General features: G+C 43.3%; 1 protein-coding gene across 4 annotated transcripts in view; it reads left to right on the top strand.

Moving 5' to 3' along the window:
• Positions 1–16,859, top strand: part of RAB11FIP4 (RAB11 family interacting protein 4) — a 219,313-nt gene that overhangs the window by 179,906 nt on the left and 22,548 nt on the right. For all 4 annotated transcript variants that reach the window (XM_081317968.1, XM_081317969.1, XM_081317971.1 and 1 more), the window contains 2 exons: positions 8,896–9,116; positions 15,161–15,349. In XM_081317968.1, coding sequence (XP_081174094.1) covers positions 8,896–9,116; positions 15,161–15,349 — 410 coding nt within the window. The remainder of the gene's footprint in view (positions 1–8,895; positions 9,117–15,160; positions 15,350–16,859) is intronic.

The raw sequence follows: 16,859 nt of genomic DNA, 5'->3' as shown, positions 1-16,859 counted from the left end.
CTGTCCTGAAATTCATAGGAAAAGTGAGAGAGTGTTGATAGATCCAGCTATTCTATTTATGACAGGAGATTTTAGCTCTTACAAGATTTGTTTTGCTTTCTACCCTGCCACAGACTATCAATGTTGGGAGAACACTTGTGATGTGGGTGAGTGAAAGTGGGGACAGGAGATCCCTTTGGACACTTGCTTTCTTAGAGATTATGTAAAATCTATCTAAATCTCCACCCACCAACATTCTTTATTACATCATGAGGATGACTTGATCCAACAATGACTTCTGTTAATTTGGTTTTACAAAACAGCCTCTAGCAGAACTGGAAACACACACACACACACACACACACACACACACACACACACACAAAAGATGGGGAGGGGGAGAATGAAAATTTTGGAATGGTAAGTTGCAGTTGCAAGTCACACAACGTTAGTATATTATCAAAGTGTGGAGTTGTTGGAAATTATCAGAAGGCTCTGAGATCTGTGCAGAGTTTAATAATGAACACATTGCTGTGCATTGGCAAAAGCTCAGGATAGTTGTGTGTAGAATTGAGGACCCTGCGTGATCCTTGTAAAAGAAATATACCAATTAAAACAAAAAAGCATGCACATTTGGCTAGATATACTTTGCATTCCCATATAAATACTAAATTACCTATTTAACCTGAATATAAGCTGCCGGTCGTTTTTTTTCCAATGCCACTTAAGAGTCTTTTTTTCTGATTTTGAGATTTCTTTAGTTTATTCAAAGAGCCTTCAACAACTGTTTTGAATGGCAACTTTCATGTTAAACAATATTTAATTTAATTTAATTTAATAATTTGATTTCTATACCGCCCTTCTCCCGAAGGACTCAGGGCGGTGAACAGGGCAATACACAATAAAAATCAGATACAAAAATAAAAAAACCATTAAAAACCAATTAAACATCATGCCCATAAAATCAATACATATTAAGTTAAAAACTAATTTTAAAAACCCAACCCCATCCCGTCAGACCAGGCCAGCTTGTTCGAAAAAGAATGTTTTAAGATCGCGCCGGAAGGAGCGAAGGTCGGGGGCCGTCCGGAGCTCAACCGGTAAGCTGTTCCAAAGGTCTGGCGTGCCCACAGAGAACGCTCTCCCCCTGGGGGTCACCAATCGGCATTCTTTGATCGGCGGCACCCTGAGGAGGCCCTCTCTGTGGGAGCGCACTGGACGGAGGGACGTTGACGCCGGTCGCAGGTGTTGCCGTAGGTAATCCGGACCCATGCCATGAAGGGCTTTGTACGTCATAACTAACACCTTGAACCTCACCCGGAGAGCAACCGGTAGCCAATGCAGCTCGCGGAGCAGAGGTGTAACATGGGAGTATCGGGAAACTCCCAAGACAACTCGCGCGGCTGCATTCTGCACCAGCTGGAGTCTCCGGGTGGACCTCAAGGGCAGCCCCATGTAGAGAGCATTACAGTAGTCTAGACGAGAGGTCACGAGCGCATGAGTGACTGTGCGCAAGGCATCCCGGTCTAGATAGGGCCGCAACTGGCGCACCAGGCGAACCTGGGCAAAGGCCCCCCTAGTCACAGCTCCAATATGCTCTTCCAAAGAGAGCTGTGAATCTAGAAGGACCCCCAAGTTGCGGGCCCTATCTACGGGGGGTAATAGCTCACCCCCCCATGGCCAATGATGGGATAATCGGAATTTCCCGGGATGCCGGCACGAACAGCCACTCAGTCTTGTCAGGGTTGAGTCGAAGCCTGTTCCTCCCCATCCAGACCCGGACCGCCTCCAGGCAACGGGACATCACGTCGAGGGCATCGCTGGGGTGGTTTGGGGTAGAAATAAAAAGTTGGGTATCATCAGCATATTGGTGATACCCAACTCCAAAACCACGAATGATCTCACCCAGCGGCTTCATATAGATGTTGAACAGGAGAGGCGAGAGAACCGATCCCTGAGGAACTCCACAAATGAGAGGTCTCAGGGTCGATCTCTGCCCCCCTGCTAACACCGACTGCGAACGTCCCAGGAGGTAAGAGGAGAACCACTGGAGAACCGTGCCTCCCACTCCTAACCCCCTGAGACGTCGCAGCAGGATACCATGGTCGATGGTATCAAAAGCCGCTGAGAGGTCTAAAAGGACTAGGACAGAGGAACAACCCCTGTCCCGAGCCCGCCAGAGATCATTCACCAGCGCGACCAATGCTGTCTCCGTGCTGTACCCAGGCCTGAAACCCGATTGGTACGGGTCTAGGTAGTCAGCTTCCTCCAAGAACAAAGGGAGCTGATGCGCCACCACGCTCTCAACAACCTTCGCCAAAAACCGAAGGTTGGAGACCGGACGATAGTTGTTTAAAATTGCTGGGTCCAAGGCAGGCTTCTTGAGGAGGGGTCTCACCACCGCCTCCTTCAAGGCGGCGGGAAAACTACCCTGACTCAAAGAAGCAGTAATCACTGCCTGGAGCCAGCCTCGTGTCCCATCCCGGGCTGCATAAGTCAGCCAGGAGGGGCACGGGTCCAACAAACATGTGGTGGAGCTCAGCTTCCCCATGATCTTGTCCACTTCTTCAGGGGTCACAGGATAGAACTCTTCCCAGATTAAATCGACAAGACCGCCCGTATCCTCTTCGTCAGACTCTGCCCAGTCGGAGTCCAAACCGGTCCGGATCCGAGCGATTTTGTCCGACAGAAATCGACTAAACTCCTTGGCTCGACCCTGCAAGGGTTCCTCCCTCACCTCCTGATTAAGGAGAGAGCGAGTCACCCTAAACAGGGCGGCCGGGCGATTCTCTGCGGACGCAATGAGGGTGGCAAAGTGGTTAGACCTAGCCACCCTCAATGCTGCGAGATAAGTTCTCGTAAACGACCTTAGTCGTAACCGGTCGGATTCGGATCGGCTGGACCTCCAACAGCTCTCTAGGCCCCGTCTCCGACGCTTCATCTCGCGGAGCTCCATGGAGAACCATGGGGCCCGTTGGGATCTGCGTCGGGTCAAGGGCCGCATGGGTACAACTTGGTCGAGTGCCTCTGTGGCTGCCCTTTCCCAGGCTTCCACCAGGGCATCGACCGAGCTGTGAGCAAAGGAGGCAGGTGGGGGCCCAAGCGCCGTTTGGAACCGCTCAGGGTCCATAAGGCGCCTAGGGCGGAACCATCTTGTTGGCTCAGCAACCCCACGACAGGGAGTGGCAAAACGGAAGACCATCCGCAGGAGATGATGATCGGTCCATGACAGGGGTAAATTAATTGGGGAAACCCCCCCAAGATCATCTAACCACCGTCCAGATAGAAAAACCAGATCGAGCGTGTGACCCCCTCCGTGAGTTGGGCCCAGAATAACCTGCTTCAGGTCCATGGCCGTCATGGAAGCCATGAACTCCCGAGCTAACTCAGATGATCCCCCCAGGGATGGTAGGTTGAAGTCACCCAAAACTATAAGTTTGGGGAACTCAACCACCAACCCTGAGAGGATATCGAGAAGCTCAGGCAGGGCTGCTGCCACGTGTCTAGGTGAAATATACACCAACAGCAAGCCCAACTGAGCTCTGGGACCACATCTCAGGAGGAGGGACTCACACCCGGCTATCTGGACTATGGTGGCCTCCCGCGGACATAAGGTCTCCCTCACAACAACTGCCACTCCACCGCCCCTACCTTGAGCCCTAGGCTGGTGCAGCACCCGGAAACCTGATGGGCTAAGATCAACCAGGGGGACCCCGCCCTCTGGGCCCAACCAGGTCTCCGTAATGCAAGCCCTGTGGTGGTGAACCTATGGCACGCGTGCCACAGGCAGCACATGGAGCTGTCCCTGTAGGCACGCGCGCCATCGCCCCAGAGGGAAGCGAGGCCAGGCTGCTCCCCTCCGCCTCTCCACGTGCGCCTGCGCTCTTGCTCTTTCTGCACTGGGAGTGAGGGACCAGCTGCAAGAGCTGGGCAGATCTGGGCTGGACGGTGGAGGCAGCTGCCAGCAAGAGTCCAGGTAAGCCTCCGGAGCAATTTCGCACACACACCCCACCACACACACGGCCGATCTGGGTGGCAGAGGCCTTTTCCAAGCCTATGGAGCTCTCATCCATGGCCGCGGGGCAATTTTGTGGTGCGCCAATGGCTCGATCCGGGCTCCAGAAGCCTGGAAAAGGCCTCTGCCGCATGGATCTAGGGCTGCAGAGCGATTTCATGCCCCCCCTCCCCCATGGCCGATCTGGGCAATACATAAGTGGGTTTTGGGTTGCAGTTTGGCCACTCGGTCTCTAAAAGGTTCGCCACCACTGATATACCCCCTCCTCCACCCAATCAAAACAACAGGTAGTGCAAACATTCTTGTGGTTCCAGACCTGTTTCTGGATTCCAGATCACTCCTGTTTTGGCTTTTCCCTCTCTGGCACCAGAAACTCAGTCTGTCTCAGTTTAAAACTGCTAAGAGGAACACAAAGCAACTTTTCATTGTTTGCCTTCTGCCCCACATATTTCTTCTGTGAAAGCAAAGAGATTTCAGGATACCACTGAAAACAGCTCCTTTGCAGTAATGCAGTGGATTTGTTTGTCTTCTGTCTATTCTAGTATCTGGAGTTGAAAGTGATAGGTAGGCCCTGACTTACGATCCATCCAAAGTTCTGACAGAACTACCTGGGGGGGGGGGGCAGGTACTTTTTTTATTATTATTTTATTATTATTATTATTATTTTTATTATTACATTTATATCCCGCCCTTCTCCGAAGACTCAGGGCGGCTTACAAGCTTAGCAGTAGCCTTCATTCTATGTATATGCCTGCTTGTTAGGGCTTTCACACACACCCCAAGCGGCATTATTACAAAGTCAGCTTATTGCCCCCAACAATCTGGGTCCTCATTTTACCTACCTCGGAAGGATGGAAGGCTGAGTCAACCTTGAGCCTGGTGGGATGCGAACCTGCACTAATTGCAGGCAGCTGGTGTTACTTAAGGAGGCATCAGCCCACTGTTCCACCAAGGCTCTTGTGAACTGGATTTGAAGTTCCAGCCATCGGGGGTTGTGTAACTGTATAGAGTATAGTTGTGTAATTGTACTTCGGTCACCAGCTTCTGATGCTTGGCAACTGGGCTGCATTTACAGCCGTTTGAGACATCCTGCAGTCACATGACTGAGTTTTACTATGGTTTTATCAAAAACAGGCATTTACTTTTGGTTTTCAGCTAAACTACTGGTCTTTAATGACCACGGCATTTGTTTAATGACCACAGCAGCAGCTTTACAATTATTGTATTCATTTTATGACCACTACAAAAAAGGTTGTAAAATCGGGCTAGTCCCCGTGATATTGTATGACAGTCACAAGTTATGGTCATGATGGCAGGCTCTATTACAGTTGTAACTTGAGGCCTATCTTTATAATTAATCTGTCCTTAGTGATTTACAACATTTTGCATTATTGTTTCAACTTGTAGTGAACAAAAGGCAAGGTATTACGTATCATAAATATCATTTATGAGAGACTAGTGCGTAATACACTACAATATTTTTCAAACTTGGCAATGTTAAAATGTACACACTTCAACTCCCAGAATCCCCCAGTTCCCCATAATTCTCTGAACGCCCTAATTGCTGGCTGGGGAATTCTTGGGGTTGAAGTCCACACAACTTAATATTGCCAATTTTGAAAAATCTGCTAGAAGAATACTGAGGTGTCTATAACTTAATCTTCCATTTTTTTTAAAGTTTTGTGAATTTTGTGGTTTTTTTTAATTCTTACAGCTTTAGGCAGTATTTCTCAAAAAAGAAAACGTCTGTGATCCTAGCAGTATCAAATGTTATTTCAGAAAGTGACCAATTTTTATCAGGGCTTGTGGCAGCCTAAGACGTCTTCCAAAATCCATTAGAAATGCAAAAGAATTCTGGGGTGTTTTCCCCCCCCCCCCATTCTACCGTTCTGTGCTGGCTGGCTTAGTTATGAGCTACCATTTGAAATGTCCTGTGGTGTTCTGAACAGCTGGGATATTGTAGGAAATTGTAATATGGGAGCTGAAAGCTTGGTGACACGGTACAGGAGGGCCTGTCTAGGTCAGGGCTTTTCATCCATTGTACCACTTTTAGGATATGGCAACATCCGAGTACCACCAGTCACCTAGCAAGGTGTCAAAAACTTGATGACCAAAAAAAAAAAAGGAAAAAAGTGATGACTTACAGGTAGTCCTCGACTTACAACAGTTCGCTTAGTGACTGTTCAAAGTTACAATGGCACTGAAAAAAGTGCAGCCACCGGTTCAGCTCATTCCCCTCCCCCGCTAATTAGGCCTCAAATTACATTAAGGATGTTCTTCTTCTTTGATTACTAGGACAATAATCCAAAAAAGCTAATACAATCCTGAGTTGCATAAACAGAGGCATAGAATCAAAACTACATGAAATATTACTACCGCTTTATAAAACCCTAGTGAGACCACACGTGGAATACTGCAACCTATTCTATTCTATTCTATTCTATTCTATTCTATTCTATTCTATTCTATTCTATTCTATTCTATTCTATTCTATTCTATTCTATTCTATCAGTTACAGTGGGATAATTGGAGGAGATGTCTGCAACCCCTTTCTTTTAAGGGAACATTTTTTAACATTTAAGGAATTAAGTAACTACATTTAAAAATAGAAAATGACATAATGACATAATGGAAGGAAAACAAAATATCATAAATAAACATAGACTTTACAATTGTCAAAAACTAAGATGACCTTTGGCATGATCCAGCAAGGCTGTCCTTATGTTCTTGTGTGTGTGTTTTTTATGGCCTGGCTGACATAATCCTTTTTTTCCCCGCAATAGCTTGACATTGTTTCTTATAATGCTATAGACCTCCAGGATTGGCGGTATTTTTCCTAATCTTTGGCATACATTTGAACCTGAATAAAAATGTGTTTATTCCTTCAACCAGTTTTGCTTATTTTAAGGGTTTTAGACGTGAGCTTGCATTAATGGTTTTGTTGATAGTCTTCCCTGGAAATGGGCAGATAAGAACTTGCTGTCAAGCAGTTTGTTACAGTATGTTTTGAAACTTAAATGCAAGAGTTGCTCATTTAACTTGCATGGGAAAACCACTAGGACTTAAGGGCATTCTGAAGCATGTGAAATCTGAAACGAAAAATGTTTAGTAGTAAGATTAGATAAATGTAGATATGTATACACACACACACACACACACACACACACACACACACACACTCCTTACAGATAGTCTTTGTTTAGTGATTGCCTTGGATAGTGATTATTTGCATTTATGAAAGTGATGAAAAGTAACTTTGCAACCAATCCCCATTTACCACCTTTGCAGACCTGCAAAGCAAAGGAAAGCTGAAGTAAGATTGTAAACCCAGCCAGGATTTCACTTAGTGGCTGCTTTGCTTAACAACTGAGTTGTTGGTGCCAAATGTGATCACTAAACAAGGACTGTCTGCACATACTTTCAACTTCACTGATTAGCTGAGTACCTGTTTGGTGTACTTTGGGAATAATGTAGTCTAATATCTAATATCTCTTAGTGCATACTTCCGATGTCAGAAGTGAGAGAAAAAGAGCTGAACAGTACAGTCCTATATAGTTTACTCAGAAATAAGCCTGATAAACTCCAGTGGGAGTTTGTGTTGAGAAGGTTTAAAGGCTTTTGCAGCCTTCCACCCAAAGCAGAACATGACTTGATGACACCTAAAACTGACTAATAAAGAAGGGGAAAATGCTGTCACTGCATATCTTTTCTTTGCTCCCTTTCTGAAGAGAAAAGTAAATAAAACAGGGAAGTCCCTAGAGATCCATTTGGGGAAGATTTGTTGGATTTTGAGGGGCAGAAGTATCCATTGTAACCCTTAAAATATCTTGCTGTCTAGAAAAGGGAAATACCAACCTCAGTTTTGAAACGTGAGTTAGTGTTTTCTTAAGTCCATGCAAGGCTCATTGTATCCATCTTGCTGCTTAAACCCACCTGCATTTAAAAAAAACAGCACGAGAAAAGAGTGCTAAACACACGTGGGGTTTAAATAGGTGAGGGGGGAAGGCATACTTTTCATCCTGATTTATAGCTCTGTAAAGCTTGTAAAAGATGAAGATCAGCAAAGGGGAGAGTTGGTAGATCTGCTTGGCAGGTTTTACAAGTAACAGATTTAAAATCAGGCCTGGCATATTCTTTGACATGTGACTTGAAGTGACCTGGGAGGTTTCAACAGTAAACTTGCCTTTCTGAAGAACTTGGGAATTAACCCTTCTTGTGTAATCCTGGATTTACAAGATGGAAGAGACCAGAGAGTTGCAAAATATAACTTCATTGCACTATACTGGCTTATTGAATATATTAGCAGCACTCCATCTGATGCATGTGTTGCAGACTGAAACCAGACAGCTGGAACAAACACTGATCTGTAATACCTGTGGAATATTTCTCTCTTTTTTTTCCAGGGACTTTTGTGTATTTTGTTAGTCCTGTGAAAATTCAAGCCACATGCTGAGTCACCCTCTTCTTAAAAAAAAAGTCAAGATGCGATTTCTCTGTGCTGAAACCCCAATTAGTTGAATATGCTTTTCTTTCCTGACAAGCTGGCAGAGTAATAAAATTTCTGTAATGCTCTTCCACCTAAAATGAGAGTGAAAGCGCAATTTTTCAACAGTGCCAAAGCAAATCCTGGGGATCTAAATTTCATTGGATAAAAAGTTGACCCTTGGATCTTCTATCCCACGGGTGTCACACTCGATCGTGTCATGTGACATACCATGATGTATTGCAACATTTTTTCCCTTTCCAGAGCCAGAGTAGGTGTGGCTTGCATGTGATGGCATCCAGCCCGCGGGCCGCCAGTTTCACATTCCCGTTCTATCCATTTCACGATTACTGCTAAGTATTTGAGCAATCCCACATGCTTGCTGACTCTTCCCTTCCCATTTATTTTCCTTTACTAGGCCACTGAAATCCCAGAGTGTGGCTACGGGGACCGTGAAAGTGCCTTCAGCGAATCAGATCTCTTTCCAGATGAAGACACCATGACCTTGGCCCAGCAGGAAGTCCACCATGAGTCTGATATGGACAGTGCCATTGAAAGTAACCACAGTTCAGAAGCATCAGCTGTGTGCAAGGTTGAGAAGGATGGTGTGTTGAATGGGCTCTTCCTGCCTGGAGATAAGTGAGTACAAATACTGTTGGAAAAGCTTTTTTTTAATGCTTTTAAAATGCCTTCAGCTGTAGGCCAGGTTCATCCTTGTAATAGGTATTGATGGATGCATTGCTTCCTCATCATTGGCTACCAGTGGCAGCACAGCTGATGAAAATGTCTCTCAGTTACAGCATATATAAAGGGGGAAGGAAAGAGAGAGAGCGAGAGCTGACAGCCATCAATTTGCTAACTTCAAGTCTCCAATTTTTGCTAACTTTTTGCCTTTCTCTTGAGAGGATCATTCTTCTTGGCCTTTGTTCTCAGCTTCTTAAACAAGGAATCAAAGCCTTTGTAGGAGTCGTCAAAGGGCTAGTCCAAATAATTTGTGCATAGTGTTCTGCCTATGATTTAACAGAGAAACAGAAAAATATAGAAGAAACTTTGCTAGGCTAACATGGAGGACAAAACCAAGAGTGGCTGGGTAATTGGAAGCACAACATAGTTGTGCAGTTAGATACTGCAGATTGGCAGAAGTACTGCAACATAATTGGATAACTTCCTGCTTTTCAGATGCCTGCAGTCCTTCAGCTACCCACAACTCCTCTGCTTGTGTCTTCCTGACCCAGTGCCCCTGGCAAACATGCTGATGGTTGCTGTTTCTACTGATTTCTTGAAAAATCTATCCCTCAACAGCAGAGCTGTCAAACTGCCGGCCCATGGGCTGGATGCATCACGTGGAAGCCGTGCCCACCCCAGATCCGGCAATGGGGAAAAAGTCCTGATATGTCACAACATGTCACATGATGTGGCGAGTTTGACACCCGTGCTCTACAGCAGTGTTTCTCAACTGTGCCAACTTTAAGATGGGTGGACTTCAAGCTTAAGTCAGTTTACGTGGAGATATTCTTCAACAACCTTTGCCCCACCCACTTCATCCTAATTTAAATCCTACAATAATCTAACTCGTTGATTCCCCATTTTCGGCTCAGGAATTTGGGAGTTGAAGTCCATCCATCTTAAAGTTGTCAAGGTTGAGAAACATTGCTCTAGAGCAGGGGTCTTCAAACTTGGCCCTTTAATGACTTGTGGACTTCAACTTCCAGAATGCTGGCTGAGGAATTCTGGAAGCTGAAGTCCACAAGTCATAAAAGGGCCAAGTTTGAAGACCCCTGCTCTAGAGTTTTCTCAGTTAAAAAAAATATCAAAGAATCACATACTGGATTTTGGTATAGTGAGCTCTGTGTTTTGGGGGCTTTTCAGCAGTTGTAAGGCTGCTGTCAAACTGCCGGTCCATGGGCCGAATGCATCATTGCTCGCAATGGCAAAATATCGTGATACGTCGTGACACATCATGTGACATTGCGAGTTTGATACCCCTGGCCTAGGTGTTCATAGAGGCCTCACAGAACAGAAGTGAAAATATGTGATCTGTGACTTATTCTTAATGATCATTAGGGCTCTAATTTCAATATATTAGAACAGAAGAGGTGAGTGGAAAGAGAGAGCAATCAGGATGTTAGCTAACCAGTTTGGTCCAGTTCCTGCAAATCAGTTGCTAAATGCAAAATATCCCAGATTATTCATCCTCTTTCTTTTGCTCTGTCTTTGCATTCTTCTTGCCGTTATTCTCCAGCCTTTCCTCATGTCATGTAATAAGATGCAGCACTAAAACAACCCTGGCTGATTCTGCAGTGAAAAATGGTATGAGGAGACTGAATAGTGTTCACTTGGAATCATTCTTCCGGTGTGTGTGTGTGTGTGTGTGTGTGTGTGTGTGTGTAAGGGGGTTGCATAAGCACCCTGGCTGGAAGTAGAAAAAGGCAGCACTAAGTAAAGGTGGTACAAGAGGAAAAGCGATTAGTTGGGACAGCAGTAGGAATCAGGGGAAGAGGGACTGACTCTGTCAGAGGGCAGGCAGAGAGCTCAAGTCTTGAAATCAGAGTTCCTAATGGGTAAAACAATTTAGTACTTCAAAGTTGGTTAATTTTTGTCACACCTTTTTAGTATTTTTATAAATAACTCGAGGTGGCAAACATACATAATACTCCTTCCTTTGATTTTCCCCACAACAACAGCCCTGTGAGGTTATTGAGTAACTGGCCCAAAGTCACTCATCCGGCTTTCATGCCTAAGGCAGGATTAGACCTCCTGGTTTCTAGCCTGGCAGGTTAAATATTCTAGGAATTCTTTCTTCGCGGCACTATTCTTAACTACTGGACCGATCTGGTTCTATGGCAGCAAAATAATGGGTCCAGGAATTGAGGTAACCTGTGGTTCTTGTACAAATACTCATCTGCATATGCATAACAGAGGTTATTGCACTAGTACTTGTACACCGGTATATACAAAATAATGTTACTAATATCGGTCCTAATTGCCTAACGCTCCTGGTTCTGTTAGCACGGTAGCAGAAGACCCTTTGTGTGAGTATCCAAGAGCTATATTGATTTGCCCCACAAAGCCAGCTCAAAGCAACTGAAATCTCCTTTGACAAAGCTATGGAGGTGACCTGATTTGGTTCATTGAATCAGAAAGGCCACCCAGTTCATCTTGTTGAAGCAATTTGGAAAGCTTTGAACTGCCTCTGATCAAAGCTGCAGGAGACAGTTCCCATCACTCTTGTTTCCCAGCACTGGTTCAAATCTTTCTAAAGTGACAGCTGCCCGTACAAATCCACCTGGCTTGGACAAGCTCCTAGACAGTTTCTGCTGCACACCTTCCTTGCTTGTGCTCTGCTGCCATCGATCGCTAAGCCTCTTTTCTGTTTGAAAATGATTTAAGTCTACAGTAACATAAAGGAGGTAGACCATGAGAAAGATCTGCTTGACATTCCTTATTGGTTACGGTGTTGTTATAGCGAGCTAGGTTCTTAAAGCAGCGAAAGGTTAAATATATCAATATTTTGTTACATTCTCCAAATCTGGAATCTTTTCTTCTATGAAGAACATTAAATATATGCAGTTTTGGACTGTTGCCTCAAATGTGATCATATACCAAATGGAAGGATGCTTGTATCCAGGACTCTTGAGTGTTGGCTTAATGAAATTTTTCCGTTTTCAGCATTTGAACTGGCTTTATCCTGAAGAGAGGAACAAGAGCAGACAATACAATTCAAAATTTATTGAGTCTGTTCAAAATAGAGTCAAAATTTTGGAGAAAAGACAAAGGAACGTATTTAATGTAATAGTCTTATAGATATATTCATTAAATGAGGGTACACACACATACAAAAGTTAGCTATAATATAGGGATTTTTAGAACTTTATAATAATAATAATATAACAACAACAACAACAACAATAATAATAACGTTGGAAGGGACCTTGGAGGTCATCTAGTCCAACCCCCTGTCCAGGCAGGAAACCCTATACCATTTCAGACAAATGGCTGTCCAGTCTCTTATTAAAAACTTCCAGTGTTGGAGCATTCACCACTTCTGGAGGCAGGTTGTTCCACTGGTTAATTGTTCTAACTGTAAGGAAGTTTCTTCTTAGTTCTAGGTTGCTTCTCTCTTTGGTTAGTTTCCATCTGTTGTTTCTTGTCCGGCTTTCAGGTGCTTTGGCAGGACAAGAAGCAACGGATGGAAACTAGTTTTTGCTTAATTTGCTTAGCTGCTTATAGTTCTTTTTTATTTTCCCATTTTCTAGAGATTTTTTTTCCTCTAGGTAGTTTATTATAGCATTTCTACTTTTTTTCTTTCTCTCCCCTCTTCCCTATCTTATTTTATATATTTATCATATATAATTTTTAATATAATAGTGTAGTTATATTATCATTTAGTTCATAAATAGTGCCACAAACTGCTATGGACTTTTCTTAAGAAAACATAATTGTGATTTTGAAGTCTGATCTTTTATAAAGGATCTATATCCCATCAATCCTAGCCTATCGCAGACCTAAATTTATTCCTGACTGTCTTGGGGGGGGGGGGGAAGGGCATGGTTTCTCAAGTCAGACTTTGAATTTCCTTAGACTTGTCTTCTGCTTGTATTTCCCAAATCCCACTCATCAGTTCTCTTCTTCTGCCCTCCTTTGACTGGCAATTCTTTTGTCCCCATCATTACAATGCATAAATGCTGAAGCCACCAATCCTGGACCAGAGAAGGCAGAGAAACAAAAATTAGAGGGTGGGGTTTTGCAGAACCACCCAGTTTTGAGACTCCTTAGATCAGTGGTGGCGAACCTATGGCACGCGTGCCAGAGGGGGCACTTGGAGCCCTCTCTGTGGGCATGTGCACCTTGCTCTTTGGCTAAATTTTCGCAGGAAAAGGCCATTTTTCAAGTCCCTTCCTAGCCAAAACAAGCCTCTGGAGCAAATGTGCTGTTTTCAGCTTTGAATTACATCAAATCTGACACCAGAAACAGACTAACAGATGACCTGAGTGCTGCATGTGTTGCTCTCAAACTTACAAAGTAAAAGCCAAGGTTAGACAAATTATCAGCATGCATACAACAGCAAAAATCACATTAATTGTTCAAAAGCATGCCAAAGGCAAACTTTTTACCTTTCAGTAAAAAGTTGTTTGTATCATTGAAAGCTTTGTTATTGTGTTTTTCTTTTAAGACAAAAGATGTCAATGTATGAGTTGCCGTGTTGGCACTTTGCAATAAATAAGTGGGTTTTGGGTTGCAGTTTGGGCACTCGGTCTCTAAAAGGTTCGCCATCACTGCCTTAGATAGTACTGCAGAGAAAACTCTTTTTGGTCTCCTCTAGCCTGAGCTCTGCAGAAGAAGGCGGAGATGAGCTCTGAAGCAGATAAAAGCAACTGCAATGTGATCACTTTATTTCAAACTTAGAAGTAAAGGGATCAGTTTTGCTTTGAAGAATCTCTGAGGGAATTATTTGTTTGAGACTTGTTGAAGCAAAGGACAGGTTTGATAGCTTTCAAAATCCTGGATAGGTAGCTCTCAGATTAAGAAGATTAACTACCAATAAATGAGCCAATAAACTACCAATAACTACCAGTAAAGAAGATGAGGGCTTTTAACATTGGAGCTTGGAAAATGCATAGACACCTCAAACCGTCTGTTGAGGGCTTTGTTCTAAGTCACCCTTCCATCAGTTTGGCCAGGGCATCATAGGTATTTTTCTTCCAGCTCCACAACTTTCCTGAACTCAGCTAATTAGTCTAAAGTCACTCCATAAGTGTCACATCTAAAAATAAGAATATGAATCTAGCTCTATCAAGACGTAGTTCAATGTGCAAACTGTGGAGTCTACTATCTTATATAAATATGTGCTTCTTAAATCTCTTCATGCATTTCTTTATCATTTAAAAGAATCCAGTAGTATTTGGTAGCTGGATCATTTAGGTACGTTAGGGCCAAAAGCTGAATTGGTCTAAAGTGGATTACATATTAAGAGTCTATCTTCTCCTTCCTCCGACAAGAAAAATTGCTGGGGTATCTTTGTGCACGTGAGGAGTATATTTGTATTCTGGCACTTGTGCATTTGCTGAACAGTTCATTGTGGGCAAGTGAACTCCCCCACACACCAAAGGCTGCCTACCCCAGTCTAGAACTCACTCTATAAGAATGATGTGAGCTTCCCCTTGGAAGGTGGAGACAACTGCTAAGGAAAAAGTGTTTGTGGAAAGAAGAGAGATTGGCACGGAAGAATAAATTTCAGCAAGTTCCAGGAACTCATTAGTATGTAGTATATAAGTCACAATGTGGTATATATTAGGAATGTGTATTTGTAATTATACAGTTCTTAAAAGAGCTTAAATATTCAGCCAATGGCAAACCACTTCTGTATTATTGCCAAAATATGGATGTGTCTATAAAGGCACCGAGAGACTATATATTTATGGTATAACAATTGTTCATGACAACTGCATTAGACAAGAGACCCAAAAGATAGAGAGGAGGAAAGTGTTTTATGTGTCTCCTCCTTTTTGAGTTCAAGAACTGAATAGTCTTATGTTTTAGCTTGCTGTTTTAACATTTCTCTGCCAGTTTGAGCCCATTTTCCCAAAGTGATGTCCTTCAGTTTTTGGAAGTATTTTGTGTTTTGAAGGTGGAAAGCTTATTGTTAGGATTGTGTCGTGATGTTTCCTTTCTTTTTCTCCAAGATCAAATTTGCTGAATCCTGCATCTTCTGATCTTTCCACCTATTCCACTGCCTCTCTGATCAGTAACGAAGAACAGTTTGAAGACTATGGAGAAGGAGTTGATGTAGACTTTACCCCCAGCAGTCCTTGTCTTGATGATGAAAGCAGGACACATGCTTATTCTGACCTGGGCTCATCTGTTTCTTCCAGGTTGGCTACGTTAATATATGCTATGCCTCACTTTAGGTTGGAGGTGGAGAAAGGACTTAGGGAGATAATCATGACTTAGTTGCTTTGCTGTTCATGAATACTAACTCCACTAACTCCACCTTTTTGCCTCTGCCTTCTTTGGGCAGAAACCTTGCAAGTATCTTTCTCAAATCCTAAAACAGTGAATTGGAGATGCAGCATATATTGTTGTTGTTGTTGTTGTTATTGTTATGATTTGATGATGATGATGATGATGATGATGATGATGATGATTACAAGCAGCGGCATGACAAAGTAGCAACAATGGTGCATTGGAAGATCTGCAAGAAATATCATTGGCCTGTAAGCAAGAACTGGTGGGATCATAAAATAGAGAAAGTCATAGAAAATGATAAAGTTAAACTGCTCTGGGGCTTCAGAATTCAAACAGACAAGCACCTGCAACATAACACCCTGGACTTAACAATTGTCAATAAGAAAGACAAAAAAGTCTGGATAGTAGACGTGGCAGTGCTTGGAGACAGGAGAATAGACGAGAAAGAACTGGAGAAGATAACAAAATACAAAGACCTACAAATAGAAGTAGAAAGACTGTGGCAAAGGCAAGCAAGGGTAGTACCAATAGTAATAGGCGCCTTGAGTGCAATCCCAAAACAACTTGGAGCACCACTTGAACTCCACTGGCATTGACAAAATTCGCCATTAGTCAATTGCAAAAGGCGGCTTTACTAGGAACTGCTTCCATTCTGCGACAATATCTGTAATACCATCAATTCAAACATCCACATCTGCCTATCCCAGATCCTTGGTAAGGACTCGATAGGTAGACAAAAATGCCAAATCCAGTCTAAACATCTGGCTGACTGTGCGATGAATGATGATGATGATGATGATATAAAAATTCTTGCAGGTTGGCATGGAAAATACTTTTGTATGTGTGATTTTTAATGTCAGAACTGAAAAACATTAATGGAAAATCTGAATAGCAAGATAATTCAGTATGGAATCTTTAGTCTTGTTAAAGTATTGGAAATTGCTATTGCTTATATGGACTGGAAATTTCTACAGTATTTTCCCCCCAAGTTCACAAGATAAATTGGCCTAACAATATATAGATAGTCAGAGCAGGAGTTAGCCACCTTAGGGCTTGCGAGCATAGGAGACTCCCCACGGAGAGAATATGCAACTATAACTCCCCCTTTTACTCCAGCTGCCCTCAATTGTTGCTGGGTGAGGAAAGTGCCCAACACCAGATCTTGTTCATTATTAGGGGCTGGGGGAGGGGTTTGTCTGAGGATCTAGAACAGTCTTTCTCAACCATGACAACCTTAAGATATTGGACTTCAACTCCCAGAATTTTGGAAATTAAAGTCCACATGCCTTGAAGTTGCCAAGGTTAATAATCACTGGCCTAGAAAGCTCTGCTTATGCCTGTGAGTAGAACTGATATTGAGAAAAACAGTGGAAAGTTAAATCCATTCTTCTTTTCCTTCCGTCTGGAGGACAACTT

This window comes from Vipera berus, assembly GCF_964194415.1.
Source record: "Vipera berus genome assembly, chromosome: 2".
In the NCBI taxonomy this organism is placed as follows: domain Eukaryota; kingdom Metazoa; phylum Chordata; class Lepidosauria; order Squamata; family Viperidae; genus Vipera; species Vipera berus.
The sequence above is the reverse complement of the archived record's forward strand: the minus strand, read 5'-3'. Positions and strand labels throughout refer to the sequence as shown.